Here is a 19,266-nt window from a genome sequence, read left to right as displayed (position 1 = left end):
CCGGGAGGGTCTGAGTGTGAAAGCTGGAGGGAAGGGTCCACGGGCCTCGGAGTCAAATGCCCAGCCCCGCTGACTGGGCTTGCCTGGGTTCTCTTGGCCATCCCACCCCAGCCCACGCAGGCAGAACGTGGGCTCCACAGCCCCGAACAGGAGACAGAGCCGGTCTTCAGAGCCTGAAGTAACATAGTGTGGTTCATGAAGTGCTCTGCAATCCCCCTTGGGACCCCGTTTCCCCACAGTTGTGGCTTCCCCAGGACCTGTCCCCAAACACTCTCACAACTGCTGGTTTCCCCAGGAACTTCGCTTGTGAGATCAACTCCCATCTTTCTGAACTTGGCCCTCCTTGGTCTGGCCCTCAAGTACTGCACGCTGGTGGACAGGATTGGTCCTTGCTGAGGGGCCAGACCACGTTCGAGTTGGCCACAGCTCTGAGCACCCAGGGAGGGGTCTCAGAGCACAGATGGTTCTGCGTGCCATTCTGGCTCTCAGAACAGTCTCCTGAGTTTGGGTCCTAGAAAACTGATTTGCGATCCAGGCCCACTTCAAAGCCTCCTCCTCCAAGAAGCCTTCCCCGACTTCTTCAGCCCTCTTTCAGATTCCCACAGTATTTGATGTGTATCCTGCGAATTGCTGTTTATTCTTTGAAGTACAAGACTGTGTCTTGAAACTAGGCTGGAAGGTCCATGGTGGCAAGGGCTACACATGACACCTTTTTAAAAAAAAAAAAATTTTTTAATGTTTATTTATTTTTGAGGGAGAGAGACAGAACGTGATCGGGGGAGGGGCAGAGAGAGAGGGAGACATAGAATCTGAAGCAGGTTCCAGGCTCTGAGCAGTCAGCACAGACCCTGACGTGGGGCTCGAACCCACGAACCGCGAGATCATGACCTGAGCCGAAGTCGGATGCTTAACCAACAGAGCCACCCGGGTGCCCCCGTGACACCTTTTATATCCCCAAGAACAAGAACAGACCCCACACGGGGCTCGTCCTCAAACTGCCACCACCGTCAACTGCCACCTGGTGGCCTGGAGCTCTTTCCTGTTGTCTGAGGTGCTCACCTTCATTCCAGTGAGTGAGAGGCCTTCATTGTCAGGACAACCCTGAGTTGATTTAATTTCCATACATAAGAAAACTGGTTTAAAAGAGCTCTTTAGGGGCACGTGGGTGGCTCACTTGGTTGAGCGTCCAAACTTCTTTCGACTCTCTGCCTCCCTCTCTCTCTCTCTGCCCTCCCCCCACTTCTGTGCACATGTGTGTGCTCTCTCTCTCTCTCTTTCTCTCAAAAATAAACATTAAAAAAATAGAATAATAACACTAACACACCTTGCTGTTAATACACCTTGCTGTTAATAAGGAAACTCTCAGGGCCCCTGGGTGGCTCAGTCGGTTGAGTGTCTGACTTCGGCTCAGGTCATGATCTCACAGTTTGTGGGTTCGAGCCCCGCATCGGGTTCTGTGCTGACAGCTTAGAGGCAGGAGCCTGCTTCGAATTCTGTGTCTCCCTCTCTCTCTGCTCTACCCCGCTCATGTTCTGTCTGTCTCTCCCCTTCAAAAATAAATAAAAACATTAAAAATTTAAATAAATAAATAAGGAAACTCTCAAGCTGTCACAGTGCAGTCAGGAACAATTTCCCTGGCCTGCACTAGTACATCAGCGGAGTATAAGGCCATGCTAACACCATCGCCAGGATGGACATGAAGGGCCATAATCACGACTCAGCCCCCACGATGCGGTGAAATGCACCTTCCCACCCCCATAGGCCCTGCAGGGCCAGGGGCGAGGAGTTAGCAGTGAACAGGTGAGAAGTCACTCGATGGCAGGATCAGAGGGCCCAGGTGCCCCCTCCGGACCGGAAGTATTGGCTGGACCTGGGAAGATAAAGTCTCACCTGGGCTGTGCTGGGATGATACCAAAAGTTCTCCTCTGTCCAAACCAAAAGCTGGCTCTGCAGTGGTTAGCACAGTGTGATGGAAGGAAACCGTGTACCATCTGGTCCCAGCTCCGCTGCCCGGACAGGGCCTTGAAAAGCATTATAATGCTGCCCTTTATATAAAACAGTGTAGGGGGTTGGTAGTGTCTTTGGGTAACAAGCAGGCAAGGTCCTGGGCCCAACCCCTATCTCAACCTTTCATCCAACAAATATTTGCTGACCACCTACTATGTGATGTTCACTACTGGCTGTGAACTTCGAGACAGCAGTGAACCAAACATACCTAGTCCCTGCTCCCTCAGGGCGCCATGACACTTGGGACCACAGCCTTGTTTGCTATGGTTGACTGTCCTCTGCACTGTACATGCTTAGCAGCACCCCTGGCCTCTCCTCACTGCCAGCCCACCTCTCTACCCAGTGGCAACACCCCTCACTCATCACAGCAAATGTATCTCCGACATTGCCAGATGTCCCTGGGGCAACACTGCTCCCCGTTGAGAACCGCCATCTTTGAGAAACCAGAGCAGCCCCACTGTTACCTCCTGTTGATTGGGGTCTGAGCAAGATTTCATCTAAACAAAGATCTCTGCAAGTAAGGGGGGAAAAGTGGATGGAGTTCTAGAAGGAGCTACAGGTGTCTGGGGTGCCTGGGTGGCTCAGTCAGTTGAGGGTCCAATCTCAGCTCAGGTCATGATCTCACGGTTCATGGGTTCCAGCCCCATGTCTTTGCGCTGACAGCACAGAGCCTACTTCAGATTATGTCTCCCTCTCTGTGCCCCTTTGCTCATGTTCTCTCTCAAAAATAAATAAACATTAAAAAATTTTGAAAAGAAAAAGAAAAAAGGGGTGCTTGGGTGACTCGGTTGAGTATCCAACTTCAGCTCAGGTCATGATCTCACAGTTCGTGAGCCCTGTGTCGGGCTCCGTGCTGACGGCTAAGAGCCCGGAGCCTGCTTCAGATTCTGTGTCCCCCTCTCTCTCTACCTGTCCCCCGCTCATGCTCTGTTTCTCTCTGTCTCTCAAAAATAAATAAATGTTAAACAAATTTTTTTAATAAAAATAAATTTTTTTTAATAAAATAAAATATAAATAAACTTTCTTTCAATCTGTATCCCCACCCCTCAACCTATGCTCAATAAATGTTAGCTGCTCTCATTTTAACATAGTTCTCCATACCTGAAGTAAACATTTTACGATTTAAAATAGAAAGGCCAGGGGTGCCTGGGTAGCTCAGTCGGTTAAGCAACCGACTCTTGATCTCCATTCAGGTCTTGATCTCAGGATTGTGAGTTCAAGCCCTATCCTCTCCCTTTAGTCCGTGCTGCATGGCCACTCTCTTTTCTTGGGGACAGCTTGCCTGTTTGCACTACCCCTAACCAACCATTCCTGTTCTTTTATATGAGTCCTTGTTCTCTTTTTTATATTTATTTATTTATCTTACTCAAGCAAATTATTGTTATTATTCAAACTGCTATTTGGGTGTTTTTTTAATCATCTGTGCAGAAATGAAATGTTGGAATCTAGACTAAGCTTATCATTAATAACAGATGATACGGGGGCATCTAGGTGGTTCAGTCGGTTGAGTGTCCGACTCTTGGTTTCAGCTCAGGTCATGATCTCACAGTTCTGTGAGTTCGAGCCCTGCATTGGGCCCTCTGCTGACAGCACAGAGCCTGCTTAGGATTCTCTCTCTCTCCCTCTCTGTGTCCCTCCCCCACTTGCTTCTCTGTCTCTCTCAAAATAAATAAATAAACTTAAAAAAAAAATAGGTGGGACGCCTGGGTGACTCAGTCGGTTAAGTGTCCGACTTCAGCTCAGGTCATGATCTCACAGTCCGTGGGTACAAGCCCCGCATCAGGCTCTGTACTGACAGCTCAGAGCCGGGAGCCTGCTTCAGATTCTGTGCCTCCCTCTCTCTCTCTGCCCCTCCTCCACTCTACTCTGTCTCTCTCCATCTCTCAAAAATGAATAAATATTAAAAAAAAAAAAAAGATGATACAGAGGCAGTCCATGAGCAAATAAACTTCTATGATTTTAACCCTGGTGCATGGTAGACATTGCCCCTCAAAGCCTCTGTGCCCTCAGTATGGCACAAGGAAAAGAAGCCAAAAGATTCAGGCAGCGTCTACATGCACAAGAGTTCACACAGCAGCCGGCCAAGAAAACTGTGTTCATAAACAGCCAGGAAGATAAGAGACAGAGATACTCTGAACTCAGGTTCCTATCATGGCTGAATTCCACTCTGCTCCACTGGCCTGGAACAAGATTAATCAGTAAAACCCACGGAAACAGTCTCCACACAACTGGCCAAAGCAATGGTTACACACCACCGATCTGCTCCGAAGTGAGTTCAGGTGTCCTCGCGATTGCAAACGTTCCAGGGGTCTGTGTGCTCCCTTTCATCCCAAGGGAATGGGGATGGCTACTTTGAAATGGAGTCAGAGAGAGCATTCAGACAGTCATGAGTGAACACCCTGTATTTCTCTACAGGTGGTGACTTTCGACGCAGGGGGAGTGAGTGGTCACAGCAACCACGTTGCTCTATATGCGGCCGTGAGGTAGGACTCTCCACGTGTTGGAGGTGGGAGAGGGTCTTTTCCTTTGCTCAGGGTGGATGGATGGTTTCTAAAAAAGTTTTTTAAATATTTATTTATTCTTTGAGAGAGAGAGAGAAAGAAAGAGCACAAGCAGGGGAGGGGCAGAGAGAGAGGGAGACACAGAATCGGAAACAGGTTCCAGGCTCTGAGCTGTCAGCACGGAGCCCGACGCGGGGCTCGAACCCACAAACCGTGAGATCATAACCTGAGCTTAAGTCAGACGCTTAACCGCCTGAGCCTCCCAGGTGTCCCAAGATGGATGGTTTCTAAAGTACTTCCCCACTCGCTGTCTGGGCCCCGTGAAAGTGACCACTGAGTTATAGAGAGCCACTCTTGTCCACGTTGCTCACGACATCTTACCACATTCTCTTGTGAGAAATCACTCCTAAGTTGACTTATTGTTTTGTCTCCTTAACACCTAAGGTGTTTTTCCCCCCAGGGAAAAATGGGGTAACATTTTATTTCTCTCTTTGCTTTGGCCACAGAGAGCTTTAGGGCCAAATTCGTGACCCCTCGGAGCACATGTGGGAGACTTTAAGGGCTGAGTTCTGTGAATCGGTGTGCCTCTTGGCTTCGTCTTCTTTTTGCTCCTAATTTATTTTGTTTTCTCCTGTTGTGCATTCTGTATACTATTTCAAATCTACCAAATAGGTGTTTGCATTTTACTGATTAAAAAAATTGCACCGGGGCGCCTGGGTGGCGCAGTCGGTTAAGCGTCCGGCTTCAGCCAGGTCACGATCTCGCGGTCCGTGAGTTCGAGCCCCGCGTCAGGCTCTGGGCTGATGGCTCGGAGCCTGGAGCCTGTTTCCGATTCTGTGTCTCCCTCTCTCTCTGCCCCTCCCCCGTTCATGCTCTGTCTCTCTCTGTCCCAAAAATAAATTAAAAAACATTGAAAAAAAAAATTTAAAAAAAATTGCACCTCAAAGACATTTGAGGGACTTACAGAGGCTCGTACAAGCATGTACCATGTTTCCTACCCTCTAGAGAAGTGCTTCTCCTGGGCGTCATGAGTGGCAGAGCGGTGGACCTGGCTTAGCCACTGAGGACAGGAAGGGGCACCTTGAAGTGAAGCATTTACTTTATAACTTTCTTCTAAACACGCCTGATGTTCTTAGACCAGAGCGGTGAAATATGTAAAGCTAGAAATGATCTCACCTATCCTTAAGTCCAACCACCTCATTTTTCAATTTCAAAAGAGAAAAACTTGGAAGAATCCTTTGTGGTTCCCTTCATCTCTAATGGGCGAAGCTTGGACCAGGGCACTTCATAACCATTGGTCAGCCCCCAGATTGTCTGGGGTAAGGTGCCCACCCTGATCCCTTTAGCTGTAGCCAGAGGTATGGAATCCCAGGAACCTCTTTGGTGATTGATGTAAAAGCAACTACCTAGAAACTTACAGAAGGATCACAGGATATGGCAGGCCCTAATACTGTTGGGGAGGAAGAAATTTTCCTCTGTCCAAGGTTCTTCTAGCTAGACTAAGAATTAAATTTCCATGAGATCATTAATAGGAAAAAATCAAATTTAATGTTGTCATATGGAGAATCTACACAAATATGAAATTCCAAAGATGGTCAGGCAACCTGAGGCTTATATGTCATCCTCAGCTCAGGAGGAGGGCGGGAGTCTGGAGGTACAAAGAAGAGGAAGAACATTAGCAGGAAGGTGAGAGGAGATGTTTGGAAAACAAAGGATTCCCTGTTATGCAGATAAGATTTTTAGGTAAAAAGCAATCTCTTTGACTAGTTCTCTTCCTGGTACAGACCCCCTTTCCAGAGCAAATTTAGGTGGTTGAGGGGGATATAAAGCGGTTTTCCTCAATTTGCTGGGTTTTGATTGCTTTTAACTCAAAATAATCTACATGCCATTGTGGCCCAAGTTGGAGAGGCTTGCCTTTGACCTCTACACTCTGAAGGCTCTTCCTGCAAAGGAATTATTGCTCCCTTTCACTCCTGTCCTTTCTTCTTCCAGGACCCTGCATTCAGAAGGGAAGTTACCTAAAGGTAAGTTGTCCCTTTTGCCAAAGTCTGCTAGTTACTATCCCTCTAAAAAAACTTATTGGACAAAAAAATGTAAATATGTGGAAAACTGCCATAGGCCAAGCAAAGGTGGGGCCGGGGAGGCTGGACCACACTCTTTCTGACCCAGTTCAGTGTGTCTGTCAGTGTGGGTCCTCCAGCTTTAAAAGCAGGTTGTATCCATTGGGAAGTGCCCTGCCAGCCAGGCAGCCTCTGGGTGTGAGGGGAGGCCAGATGGGTTAGAAAACCAGAACCAATAGGAGATACAAATATGAAAGAAACTTATTATAAGGATTTGGCTCATGCAAGTACAGAGGCTGAGAAGTCCCACAGTCTAGCATCTCTGCAAGCTGGGGGCCCAGGAACCTGGGGGTCAGTTAGTGGGGTCCAAAGGCCTGAGAAGCAGGAGGGCCAATGGTGTAAATCCCAGGCCGAGGGCAGGTGATGACCCATGTCCTAGCTTAATGGGCAGAAAAAAAGAAATTCTCCCTTCATCCACCTTTCCTTCTATTGAGGCCCTCAATGGATTGGATCATGTCCACCCTCATTGGGGAGGGCAATCTGCCTTCCTGAGGCCACCGATTTGAATGCTAAGCTCATCCGAAAAAACCCTCCCAGGCACACCCAGAAATAATGTACAGCCCAATATCTGGGTACCCTGTGACCCAGTGAAGTTGACACATAAAATTAACCATGACTCTGGGCCTTGGCCGCTCATCTGTCTAGCTTTCTCACCAGGTGGGTCTTTTTCACCTCCAGTGTTCTTTCGGTCTGTCTGTCTGAATTCACATCCCAGCCCCCAATTACTTGTCAATGGCTGATGGGCGCTTGATGGGTTCATCTGTTTGAGTTAGAAGGTGTTTGACCCCACTTGACCATTCACTGTGTGACACTGATGCTTAACCTCTCTGAGCCAGTTTCTGCTCTGTCAGTGGGAGTAATATACATCCCTCAGGAGTGTTATAAAGATGAAGCAAATGAAAACGTAAGTAGAGTTCAGAGAGCTCGGCCCTCTGAATGGGCTGAGCTTACCAAGCTGTGAGGGCTTTAGAATGGGACTGTAGTTTATTCGATCCTCACATCAATGCTGTGAGACAGGCTCCCACACTGTCAATGCCATTTTACAGATGAGAAAACTGAGGCTCAGAGAGCTGAAGGGACTTCCCTAAATCTGTCGGGTCTTGAGGGCCAGAGCAGGAACTAGGTCTCTTGCCTCCCAATACAGAAATTCCAGTCTTCATCGCTTTTCCCTTGGCCTTGATGTAGCCAGTTCCCAACCTCTAGCGACCAACCTTATCTTGCTAAGGCATGTAGCAAGTAGAGGACATCCAGCCAGGTGTTCTGTGACCCTGTCACTCTTCCTGTCTGTGAGGATGATGGGCAAAACACAGCTTGGGTGCTACAGAGTCATCTGGCAACTCCATGGCCACGGTCCTGCCCTGCCCTGAGCCCCAAGGGAGAGGTAGGGTGCTCAGGGGGAATCTGCCTGGAAGCAACAAGACTCTTCACTTCTCCCCTCTCCCCTCCCCCCAACCAGGGTGTTCCGTGCTCACACTTCAGTCAGTGAATGTGTTACGCAAGTATATCTCCCTCCTGGACCTGCCCTTTACTCTGCTTCAGACCCGGGATGTCCTCTTCGTGCTCACCAGCAAAGAAGTGGCACAGGCCAAGGTGAGGATTGTGAATTCCTGGACTCCTCCCTCTGGATCTGTGTCCCAGACCCCCTGGCTCCTCATGACCCCTAACTGAAGACTTTCCACAGCAGTTCAGCACCTGAGTGTTAGGACTATCTAGCTAGACCTTGGCGGTCATAGATTTTCAAGGAGTTCCACCTTTTCTTTTCTTTTCTTTTCTCTTTTTAAAGATTTTTTTAAATCTTTTGAAATGTTTATTTGAGAGAGAGTGAGTGTGTGTACACACGGGAGAGAGAATGAGTGTGAGCAGGGAGAGGGACAAAAAGAGAGGAGAGAGAGAGAGAATCCCAAGCCGGCTCCATGCTGTCTGTGCAGAGCCTGACTCGGGGCTCGATCTCACAAACTGCAAAATTATAACCTGAGCCGAAATCAAGAGTCAGACACTTAACCAACTGAACCACCCAGGAGCCCTAAAGATTTTATGTTTAAGTAATCTCTACGCCCAGCATGGGGCTCCAACTTACAACCTTGAGATCAAGAGTCACATACTCCACCTCCTGAGTCAGCCAGGCACCCCCACCCTTTTTTCTGATTATAAAAATAACACACGCTTTTTTTAAAGTAAATAACAATACATGCTTATTGTAGAAAATCTAGAAATACATAAAAGCATCAAGAAGAAAATAAAAATAATTAATAAAAATTACCCACAGTGCCACCACTCAAAGGTAATTATTGTTAACATATGTCCTCTATATAAAGAATATTATATAAATATATATATTTTTAATTTTTTTTTAAGTTCATTTATTTGTTTGAAGGGGAGAGAGACAGAGCATGAGTGGAGGAAGAGCAGAGAGAGAGGGAGACACAGAATCCGAAGCAGGCTCCAGGCTCCGAGCTGTCAGCACAGAGCCCGACGCGGGGCTCGAACTCACAAACTGCGAGATCATGACCTGAGCTGCAGTTGGATGCTTAACTGACTGGGCCACCTAGGCACCCCTTTTTTATTAATTTTTTTTAATGTTTACTTATTTTTGAGAGAGAGAGAACATGAACAGGGGAGGGACAGAGAGAGAGAGGGAGACAGAGAATGTGAAGCAGGCTCTGAGCTGTCAGCGCAGAGCCTGATGCAGGGCTTGTACCCATGAACTGTGAGACCCTGACCTGAGCTGAAGTTGGACATTTAACTGACTGAGTCACCCAGGTGTCCATATGTATGTATATATATATATATATATATATATATATATATATATATTTTTTTTTTTTTTTAATGAGATCACACAGTGCCTACTATTTAAAACCTATTCTAATATTATGCCTCTTTTCTTCTATGTCCTTATGTATTTGAATTGCAATGGGTGCCTGCATTCCCTTGTGTGGATGTACCACACAGCTTGAGTCTAAGGAATTGAGACCTGCCGGGAGCCTCTGTGAAGGAGCCAATGTAAAGAGCCAGTAGGATAGACCGCCAGAGGCTTAGGTGTCTATGGAGGAAATGACAGGCCCAGTAAGGCCCTCGTAGCGAAAACCCTTAGCTGGCGGTAGGGCAGGTGATTCTAAGAACCATGGAGTTAGGGAGCAGGCGGTTAAGGAGGATTGCTCAGTTTGTCTACAGGCGTGACCCCCAGCTGACTTCAGTCCACCAGAAAGAGAAGAGTACCAATGAGTAGAACTGAGAGAACTCAAGATAATGATTTCTTTTTGCTGCTTAGTTTTCTTTTCTTTTCTTTTTTTTTAATGTTTGTTTATTTTTGAGAGAGAGACAGAGACAGAGTGCGAGCAGGGGAGGGTCAGAGAGAGAGGGGGACACAGAATCTGAAGCAGACTTCAGACTCCCGAGTTGTCAGCGTAGAGCCCAATGTGGGCTCGAACTCACAAGCTGTGAGATCATGACCTGAGCTGAAGTCAGATGCTTAACTGACTGAGCCACCCGGGCGCCCCTTAGTTTTCTTTTCTAAACTGTCTGCATTAAACATGGATACCTACCAAAGGCACTTTGCCAGATGTTGAACAGGCAACACTAAAGGGAAATATGTGTTCTCCCTTGTTTATTTGGTAGGTCATTAATCTTTGTACTTTATTTTTGCCCTTCTACTTTACTCATGTTTGACACTATTTTTATTTTTTATTTTACTATTCCTTTAGTGTTTATTTTGGGAAGAGACAGAGAAAGAGAAAGTGCGAGCGGGGGAGGGGCAGAGAGCAAGGGAGACACAGAATCCGAAGCAGGCTCCAGGCTGTGAGCTGTCACACAGAGCCCGATGCAAGACTTGAACCCACGAGACATGAGATCATGACCTGAGCTGAAGTCAGACGCTCAACCGACTGAGCCACCAGGCACCCCGACACTTTTTTTTTTTTTAGTTTCTTGGCCCTTTTTTTTTTTTCCATTTTCAGTCTTTTAAAATAATACACTTCAATACTATTAATTTCCCTTGAAGTATTCCTTTCGCTGCACCCGACAAGTTCTGATATGTGCTTTTTCTCCCACCATTCAGTTATAACTAACTTATAGTTCCCATTGTGAGTTCCTCTTTAATACATGAACTGTTTAAAGGCGTATTTTAGAGTTTAAAATGCATATGTGTGATTAGATACAGTAGATCGTCATTACCCTCAAGTTCCACATTTGCAAATGTGCCTACGTGCTAAAATTTACTTGTAACCCCAGAATTAATACTCCTGGTGCTTTTGCGGTCATTTGTGGACATGCGTATTTGCAAGGCAGTGAAAAGTTTTAAGTCACCACCAATGCACACACACAGGTTCCCAACTGTTGAACAAGGTGACCCTCTGCCGTCTCGTTTCAGCTCTCCTACTGTAAACAAGTATCCTTTCCCAGTATATTTAGTGTCGCATTGTTCTCATTTTTGTTTTGTTGGTGCCTTTGTGGTTTAAAACGTCTTCTAAATATAGCATCAAAGTGCTGCCTAATGAAGCTAAGGGCGCGAAAGCTGTGATGTATCTTACAGAGAAAGTACGTGTGTTAGATAAGCTTCATTCATGTATGAGTTATAGCCCCATTAGTTGTGAATTCAGTATTAATGAATTGATAACATAATATTGAATAAGGTGCCTTCAAAAAAACACAGATAGGGGCGCCTGGGTGGCGCAGTCGGTTAAGCATCCGACTTCAGCCAGGTCACGATCTCGCGGTCCGGGAGTTCAAGCCCCACGTCAGGCTCTGGGCTGATGGCTCAGAGCCTGGAGCCTGTTTCCGATTCTGTGTCTCCCTCTCTCTCTGCCCCTCCCCCGTTCATGCTCTGTCTCTCTCTGTCCCAAAAATAAATAAACGTTGAAAAAAAAATTTAAAAAAAAAAAAAAACACAGATAAAACAAGGTTATGTGTTGGAGCGCCTGGGTGGCTCAGTCAGTTGAGCGTCCAACTCTTGATTTCGGCTCAGGTCATGATCCCAGGGTCATGGGATCTAGCCCTGCATCGCTTGGGATTTTCTATCTCTGCCCCTCTCCCCTGCTCGTGCTCTCTCTCTCTCTCTCTCTCTCTCAAAAAACAAATCAAAACAAAACAAAAACGAAAACAAAAAACAAGATTATGTGTTGATCAGTTGATGAAAATGTTGTGACCAGAGGCTCTCAGGAACAATGATTCAGTATTGACTAAATCAAGTGTCTGCAGTAACTTTATAAAACATAACTACCATAACAAGAATCAAGATATAGCCTTTTTATTGTTGACTTATAATTGAATTGCTTTCTGGTCATTACATGTGGCCTGTGTAATACTGGTTTTTAAAGACTTATTGAGAGTTCTTCAATGAATGACCTACTTTATGATCACTTTTTGTAAATGTTAACTTGTTTACCTCAAAAGTTTGTGTGTGCTCTATGCTTTGCATTTCAGACTCCAGATCTTACCAGTAGATCAAGCTTAGTACTTATGTTGGTCACAACTTGTGTATTCTAACTACTTTTTTTAACTTTTTGATCTACTACTACTTTTTTGATCTACTACTTTGATACAAGTATGTTGAGATCTCTTCCCCTGAGTTTGCATTTGTCCATTTGTCTTTGTTTTTGCTTTATGTGTGTCTTGTGCACAAAAAGATCAAGGTCATTGTATCTTAGCAAACTATTCCTTTTATTATCCTATGTCTCACATTATTAATGGTTTTGTCTTAAATTCTATTTTAATCTTAACATTGCTATGATAGCTTTCTTTGGACTTGTATCTACATGGTTCATCTTTTTTAATACCTTTTTTTTTTTTTTCTTTAAGTAGGCTCCATGCCCAGTGTGGGGCTTTTTAATACCTTTATTTTTATTTTTAATCACTTGTAATTTTTAGATGTGTCTTCTGTAAGCAGCATATAGTTGTATTTTTTTCTTAATCCTTCTACGAAATATCTTGTTTCTTTTATTGAGGTGTAGTTGACATTTGTTTCTAATGTACCACATAGTGATTCAACAACTCTATACCTTATGCTGTGCTCAGTACAAGTGTGCTATGAAAGCAAGTGGGTATATTTGGTTTATTTTTATTTGTAACTATTGATCTATTTGGACTTTTTTCTACTATCTTATTTTGTGTTTTCTGTTTAACGTTATCCCCCGGCCCCCACCACCCTTTTCCTGCCTTCTGTTGGATCGGTCAAATTTTCCATGGCCCCTCTCCCTGCTTTCTGCCCCTCTGTTTTGGAAGCTATAGATGGTATTTCTGTGGTTAGCCCTAAAATTGTAATATCATTCATAACCATAAAATTCAAAGCAATCCGTATTTGTCCTCCCTGCCACCCAACTTTAGCAGGTTTTAATTGCTCATTGATCAACTCTGCCCCACTCTGTTACTGTACCTTATGATAGCATTGCTGATACCTACTAGATTGCTGGCCCTTCCCTGTTTCTTGTATCCCACACGTTACCTCTGGGTTCACTTTTGCTGATGCCTGTTCTTCAGCATTTTTTAGTGAGGGTCTAAGGAAGGCAACTTCTCTTAGCCTTTGAGTGTTTGCATGTCGCCTTCTGAATGAGGTTAGCTGGAAATAAAGGTTTAGTTTGAGTTATAGGCCCTCTGCAAAGGTGTTTGAAGATGTAACTCCCATCCTTATCCTTTGGCAACGGGGACCTGCTGTCATTGTAATCTTATTAGTCATGTACAGTTAATCTCCTTTATATTAATGTTTCAGGTTATCTTTGTGTTTCTGGGTTCCACAGTCTTATTACAGTATGTCTAGGGTAGATTTGCTCATTTCTTCTGCCTCGTACTCTCAACCTGGGGACCTCTATCTGTTGGCAATTCTCCAAACTCCTCACCTATTTTCTCTTTAAACAGCACTTGGGTGAAGTTCCCTCCGTTCTCTTCCTGGATTCCTACTGAATGCATATTGAGGACTCTCAATCTTTTTTCTTTTAAGTTTATTTATTTAAGTAATCTCTACACCCAAAATGGGGCTCAAACTCACAACCCCGAGATCAAGAGCTATGTGCTCCTCTGACTGAGCCAGCCAGCTGTCCCTTGAGGACTCATTATTATTTTTAAAAAATATTTATTTCTGAGAGCATGATATTTTTGAGAGAGAGCATGAGTGGGGGAGGGAGACACAGAATCTGAAGCAGGCTCCAGGCTCTGAACTGTCAGCACAGAGCCCGATGCAGGGCTTGAACCCACAAACCATGAGAGTATGATTAGAGCCAAAGTCAGATGCTTAACCGCTTAACCAACTGAGCCACCCAGGCGCCCCCCTTGAGGACTTTAAAAAAAAAAAATTTTTTTTTAATGTTTATTTTAGAAGGAGGGAGAGAAAAAGAGCATGAGCAGGGGAAGAGCAGAGAGAGAGGGAGACACAGAATCCGAAGCAGGCTCCAGGCTCTGAGCTGCCAGCACAGAGTCTGATGTGGGGCTCGAACTCACAAACCGTGAGATCATGACCCAAGCCAAAGTTGGATGCTTAACCAATGGAGCCACCCAGGTGCCCCCCACCTTGAGGACTTTTAATCTATGCTTTGTGTCTCCTAATTGTTCTTTCACATTTGTTCTCTATTTCAAATTTTGTTTTCATTTCTAAAATACCTAATTTTTTATTTTACGACCACCTATTGTTTCACTTCCATTTTTTTTAATTTCATAATTTCTTATTCTTTTTTTTTTATTGAGAGAATGCATGTGCATGAAAGTGGGGAAGGGGCAGAGGGAGAAGGAGGGAGAGAGGAGAAAGAGAGAGAGAGAAGAGAGAATCCCAAGCAGGCTCCACGCTCAGCACGGAGTCCGACGAGGGACTCAGTCTCACAACTATGAGATCATGACCTGAGCTGAAATCAAGTGAGACGCCTAACCGACTGAGCCACCCGGGTGTCCCGATAATTTAGTCTTTAAGCTGGTTTTCCTCCCACTTAGCTCTTTGAATGTCCAAAATGTAATCAGTCTTTGACAAATTGTTCTATGAAACTATCTTCATCTAAAATATATTCATGGTCTAGTTGCTAATTTGATTACATCTCTTTCTTTGCATCACATTACGTCGTGTCTCCAGGAATTCTGATTTGGAAACTAGGGGCTAGGTGGTTGACTTGGGGGATGTTACTCCCCTCTTCCTCTGTGCTCTCCCTCCTCATCTAGAGAGTTTGCAATTGCTTGAAGGCCAGAATCAGGTCGTCACTGGCAGTTCCAGTCACAGAGCCAGCAGGTAACTGTTCAGTGCTGGTCTCAAAGCATTCAGCTTGCTCTCAAAGCAGTCGGCGGCATTTTTTTTCCCCCAACCTCTTATCTGACGAGGGAGCCCCTGCCCGCTCCAGCAGAGTCCCGGCAGTGAGACCCGAAGCAGAACTCCCAGCCACCACTTTGCTCTGAGCCCTTGAGCCAGTAATCCTCTGCTTTGGCCTCTCACACCTCTGTCCACATTCTTTAAGTTCATGGTGCTCTTGGTGTTAGTTTTGACCCATCCGTGTCTCTTTGCATTTTCCTCTGTCATCGCTATGTGTTTGGAACAGGAAGCATGAATTTACCGCTTCCTCTTGACCAGGTCAGAACACCTGAATTATGTTGAGGATGAGAAAATTAAAAGTAAATACAGGGCACCTGGCTGGTCAGTAGAGCATGCGACTCTTGATCTCGGGTTCGTGAGATCAAACCCCACGTCGGGGGTAGAGTTTACTAGGAAGGAAAGGAAAGGAAAAAGGAAATAGAATTACCATATGATCCAGCAATCTGGGTTTATATCCAAAAGAATCGAAAGCAGGGTCTCGAAGAGATAGTTCCACATGTTCATTGTAGCATTATACGCAATAGCCAACAGGTAGAAGCAGGCCCAAATGTCCATGGCATTTGAATGGATTAAGAAATCTACACACTTATGATGGGATATTATTCAGGCTTTAAAAAAAAAAAAAAAAAAGGAATACCTGCTACGACATGGATGAACATCGAGGACATTTTGCTGAGTGAAATAAGCCAGTCACAAAAGGACAAACACTGTGTGATTCTACTTATATATCTAGAGCAGTGAAAATCACACAAACAGAAGGTAGAATGGTGGTTGCCAGGGACTGGGGGAGGGGGAAACGGGGAGCTGGGTTTTAGTGGGTTTAGAGTTTTATTTTTGCAAGATGACACAGTTCTACAGATTTTTTATGCAGCAATGTGAATATGGTTAAAACTGCTGAACCGTAAATGGTTATGATGGCAAGAGAAAGTTTTATATTTCGTGATTTCTACCTGTGTGGCTCAGAATCACAAACTGTGAGATCACCACCTGAGCCAAAGTCAGATGCTTAACTGACTGAGCCACCCAGGTGCCCCATATCTATGCGTATTCGTTTTTCTTCTCCCCCTCTTCCTCTTCCTCCCAGCTTACCTAATTCAGGAGAGTTTGAGCATAATATCCTAGCTTGCTTCCCACAAAACATCCCTGTATGTGTTATATATGCGACTTAGTGCAGCAAAGTAATTAAGAATGTAGGCTTGAGAACCATTCAGATGGCTCTGAGTTCAAATATCAGCTCCACCATGTACTAGCTGTTTGAGACTGACAAGTTTCCTCGTCCACTAACAAAAAAATGTAAGCAATAACAGTACTTAACTCACAGGGTTGTTAAATTAAGATAATGCATGGAGACTCCAGTGCTATAACTGCCATTTGCATCACAAGATTTTTATCACATGGTTGTAAGTGAGAGATGGGGCGGGGAGGCAGCGAGTGGGGGCCAACCCAGAGAGGTTTAGTGAGTTACAGGAAGAAGCCAGATTAGGCCACAGTGTGTGAAATGTGTTCGTGGGCGTGCAAGGCAGAAGTGAGCATGACAGAAGCTGCTCCAGTGCAAGGGTTTCACAACTGGTCCTCTTGGATTCTTCTAGAAAGCCATGTCCTGCCACCGCAGCCAGCTGCTCTGGTTCCGCCGCCTCTACGTGCTCTTCTCCAGGTACATGAGAATCAACTCTCTGCACTTCCTCTGAAGCCTTGAAGAGCTTTCCGGTCCGCAGAAGAAAGGGAGAAGAAGGAGCCCAGGAAGCCTGGCGCCTGGCCGTGAGCTGGCTCGCCTCCCCGGGGCCGAGGCAGACAGAGCTCTGCTCATCCATGCCGTGAGCCTCTAACATATGGGGGGGGGGGGGGGGGGTGCGTGCTGGCCAACGGGTTGTCCAAGCTTGAGCTTCTTTGTCTGGGGGAAAAAAAAACCTACAGCAGCCCAAACCAAACAAACCCAAGGGTAATAACAGCCACCCTGCTAGATCCTCAAGTTCTCGTGAAAAACAGGTTATGTAAGGGCACAATGTATGTCAAACACATAGCACAGAGCCTGCTAGGATTACAAATGAAGGCAAAAGTGTGCTGACATCATCACTTCACAGAGGCCATGATGCAGTATTTTTACATCGTTTCCAAAGCAGGCTTGCCAAACACACACACACACACACACAGTCTTTATTGAACTAGTTCAACCATAATTCCTTTGATTAACGTTGTGGCCTACGTGTCAGATTTGAATTTAGAGGAAGTTCTCCATTTAGCATCACAGTCCTTAAATTGGGGCTCCCAAGGCCCCAACCCTGTGCCCAGCATTTCATACTGAGACTGGTATGATGTGGGCCCTGCCCTGAAGGAGCTTACAATCAAATACCTCAGCTCCCAGGCTTCTGGGGAAAGCCGGAAAAAGGAAGACAAATCTGGAACTGTTTTTTCTTTGTGTTTTGTGTTTTGTTTTTGTAACACTCAAAAAGCGGATGTCTTTTTTTTTTTTAATATTTTTATTTATTTTTGAAGGAGAGAGAGAAACAGAGCATGACTGGGGGAGGAGCAGAGAGAGAGGGAGACACAGAATCCAAAGCGGGCTCCAGGCTCCAAGCTGCCAGCACAGAGTCTGACGTGGGGCTTGAACTCACAAACCGTGAGATCATGACCTGAGCCCAAGTCGGACGCTTAACCGACTGAGCCACCCTGGTGCCCCAAAAAGCGGATGTCTTAAAATTGTGCTACAAACAAAAAGACTCTGAGGCGTCTGGCTTGGAAGCCACTCCCACAGTCCAGCTACTGGTCCAGGGAGGTGGCCTGAGGCAGGGGAGCGCAGCCGCCAAGAGCTGGGGCTCCGCGTGCTGGTGAGCCTGGGTGTGAGGCCAGACTTACCAGCAGCATAACCACGGATAAGGTGTTTGGGCCTTTCTCTGCCTCCATTGTCTCCTCCGCAAAATGGGGGACCGTAATGGTACCCACCTCGGAGGAGATGACGCCTGGTAGACGCATGGAAAGGGTCCGGCATGCAGTCGGGGCTCGGGAAAGATGAGCGGCTGGCGTTCTGAGGTCTACAGAGTAAGCAGGCGTAAAGCAGAGGGCCTAGAATGTGCGTTCAAGTCCCGACACAGAAAGGCTCTCGGTGTGCGTTGTCCAGTGGGTGGCCTCTTTGCCTGCCCGAAGGCCCGCAATTGCTGTCTCCATAGCAACAGGTTAGAGACCTGCTCACTGGAGCTCTCTTGAATGCCTCCTAGGGGCCAAAAGGGACCGAAAGGGCTATCAGGCCCCGAAGCTGGAATCGAAATGCAAGTGTGGTTATGTTTTCTGTCTACTTAAAATCTGTCAAAAGCTCCTAATAGCCTCCCGATGAAACCGTGACAAGAAGTAAGCCACTGATGCTGGTTAGAGTGTGGGGTCCAGGCTGCCTCCCGTCCTACTGCTGGCAAGACAGGCACTCAACCAGCTTCTCTGGACTGCGAGTCTCATTATGTGTTAAGAGCTTATAAAATACCCCTACTTGGGGCGCCTGGGCGACTCAGTTAAGCATCGGACTTTGGCTCAAGCTGAAGAGAGAGAGACAGAGATATATAGAGATATATATCCAAAATGTAATTACTGGGGTGCCTGGCTGGCTCAGTGGGTAGACCGTGTGACTCCTGATCTCGGGGTATCATGAGTTCAAGCCCCATGTTGGGTATAGAGTTTGCTTGGAAAAAAAAAAAAAAGGGAATTTCTAATTAGTAAGCTTCTCTTTCTAAAATGAACATTTATCGGGGATCCTGGGTGGCTCAGTTGGTTAAGCCTCCGACTTCTGCTCAGGTCACGATCTCACGGTTCGTGAGTTTGAGCCCCACATCGGGCTCTGTGCTGACAGCTCAGAACCTGGAGCCTGCTTCTGATTCTGTGTCTTCCTCTCTCTCTTCCCCTCCCCTGCTCATACTGTCTCTCTCTGTATTTCAAAAATGTAGAAAAAAAAATTAAAATGAACATTTATCATTTTAAAGGATTTTGTTGTTTATGAATGGTTATGATGTTATAGTACACTTTTGATATAATGTGAAGTTTTTAAAAAATGTGTGTATCCAGGATAGTCTGGATTTTGTATGGAAATGATTCATTAAAGAAAAACTGGCTAATACACTGCTGACAGACACGTAATGGTACAGCCTCTGTGGAAGGTAAAGTCACATACCCTCTGACCCAGCATTTCTGCTTCCAATGGTTTACATTGTAGATTTACATGTGGCAAAGGAGGGATGTAAGGAATGGACACTGTAACACTTTATAATAGTCAAATACTGAGCCAGTCCAAATGTCTATCGATTCAGGATTGCTTAAAGAAATGTGGGTATACCAGTAAAACAGAATGCTGTGAAACTATTAAAAATAATAAGGATGGAGG

The 19,266-nt window shown here is 45.7% G+C and overlaps 1 protein-coding gene across 2 annotated transcripts in view; it reads left to right on the top strand.

Moving 5' to 3' along the window:
* PIGL (phosphatidylinositol glycan anchor biosynthesis class L) overlaps positions 1–19,002 on the top strand; it is an 82,675-nt gene extending 63,673 nt beyond the window's left edge. The window contains exons 4-7 of one of the 2 annotated variants that reach the window (XM_025920436.2): positions 4,423–4,490; positions 6,501–6,532; positions 8,085–8,218; positions 16,496–19,002. In XM_025920436.2, the coding sequence (XP_025776221.1) occupies positions 4,423–4,490; positions 6,501–6,532; positions 8,085–8,218; positions 16,496–16,594 (333 nt within the window). In that variant the 3' untranslated portion in view covers positions 16,595–19,002. The remainder of the gene's footprint in view (positions 1–4,422; positions 4,491–6,500; positions 6,533–8,084; positions 8,219–16,495) is intronic. The other variant, XM_086686130.1, reaches the window with a different exon arrangement.
* Positions 19,003–19,266: the final 264 nt, after the last annotated feature.

Source organism: Puma concolor, chromosome E1, assembly GCF_028749965.1.
Source record: "Puma concolor isolate L17-30 chromosome E1, mPumCon1.1.hap2, whole genome shotgun sequence".
NCBI lineage: Eukaryota > Metazoa > Chordata > Mammalia > Carnivora > Felidae > Puma > Puma concolor.
Note: the sequence above shows the minus strand (reverse complement) of the source record. Positions and strands in the feature narration are given on the sequence as shown.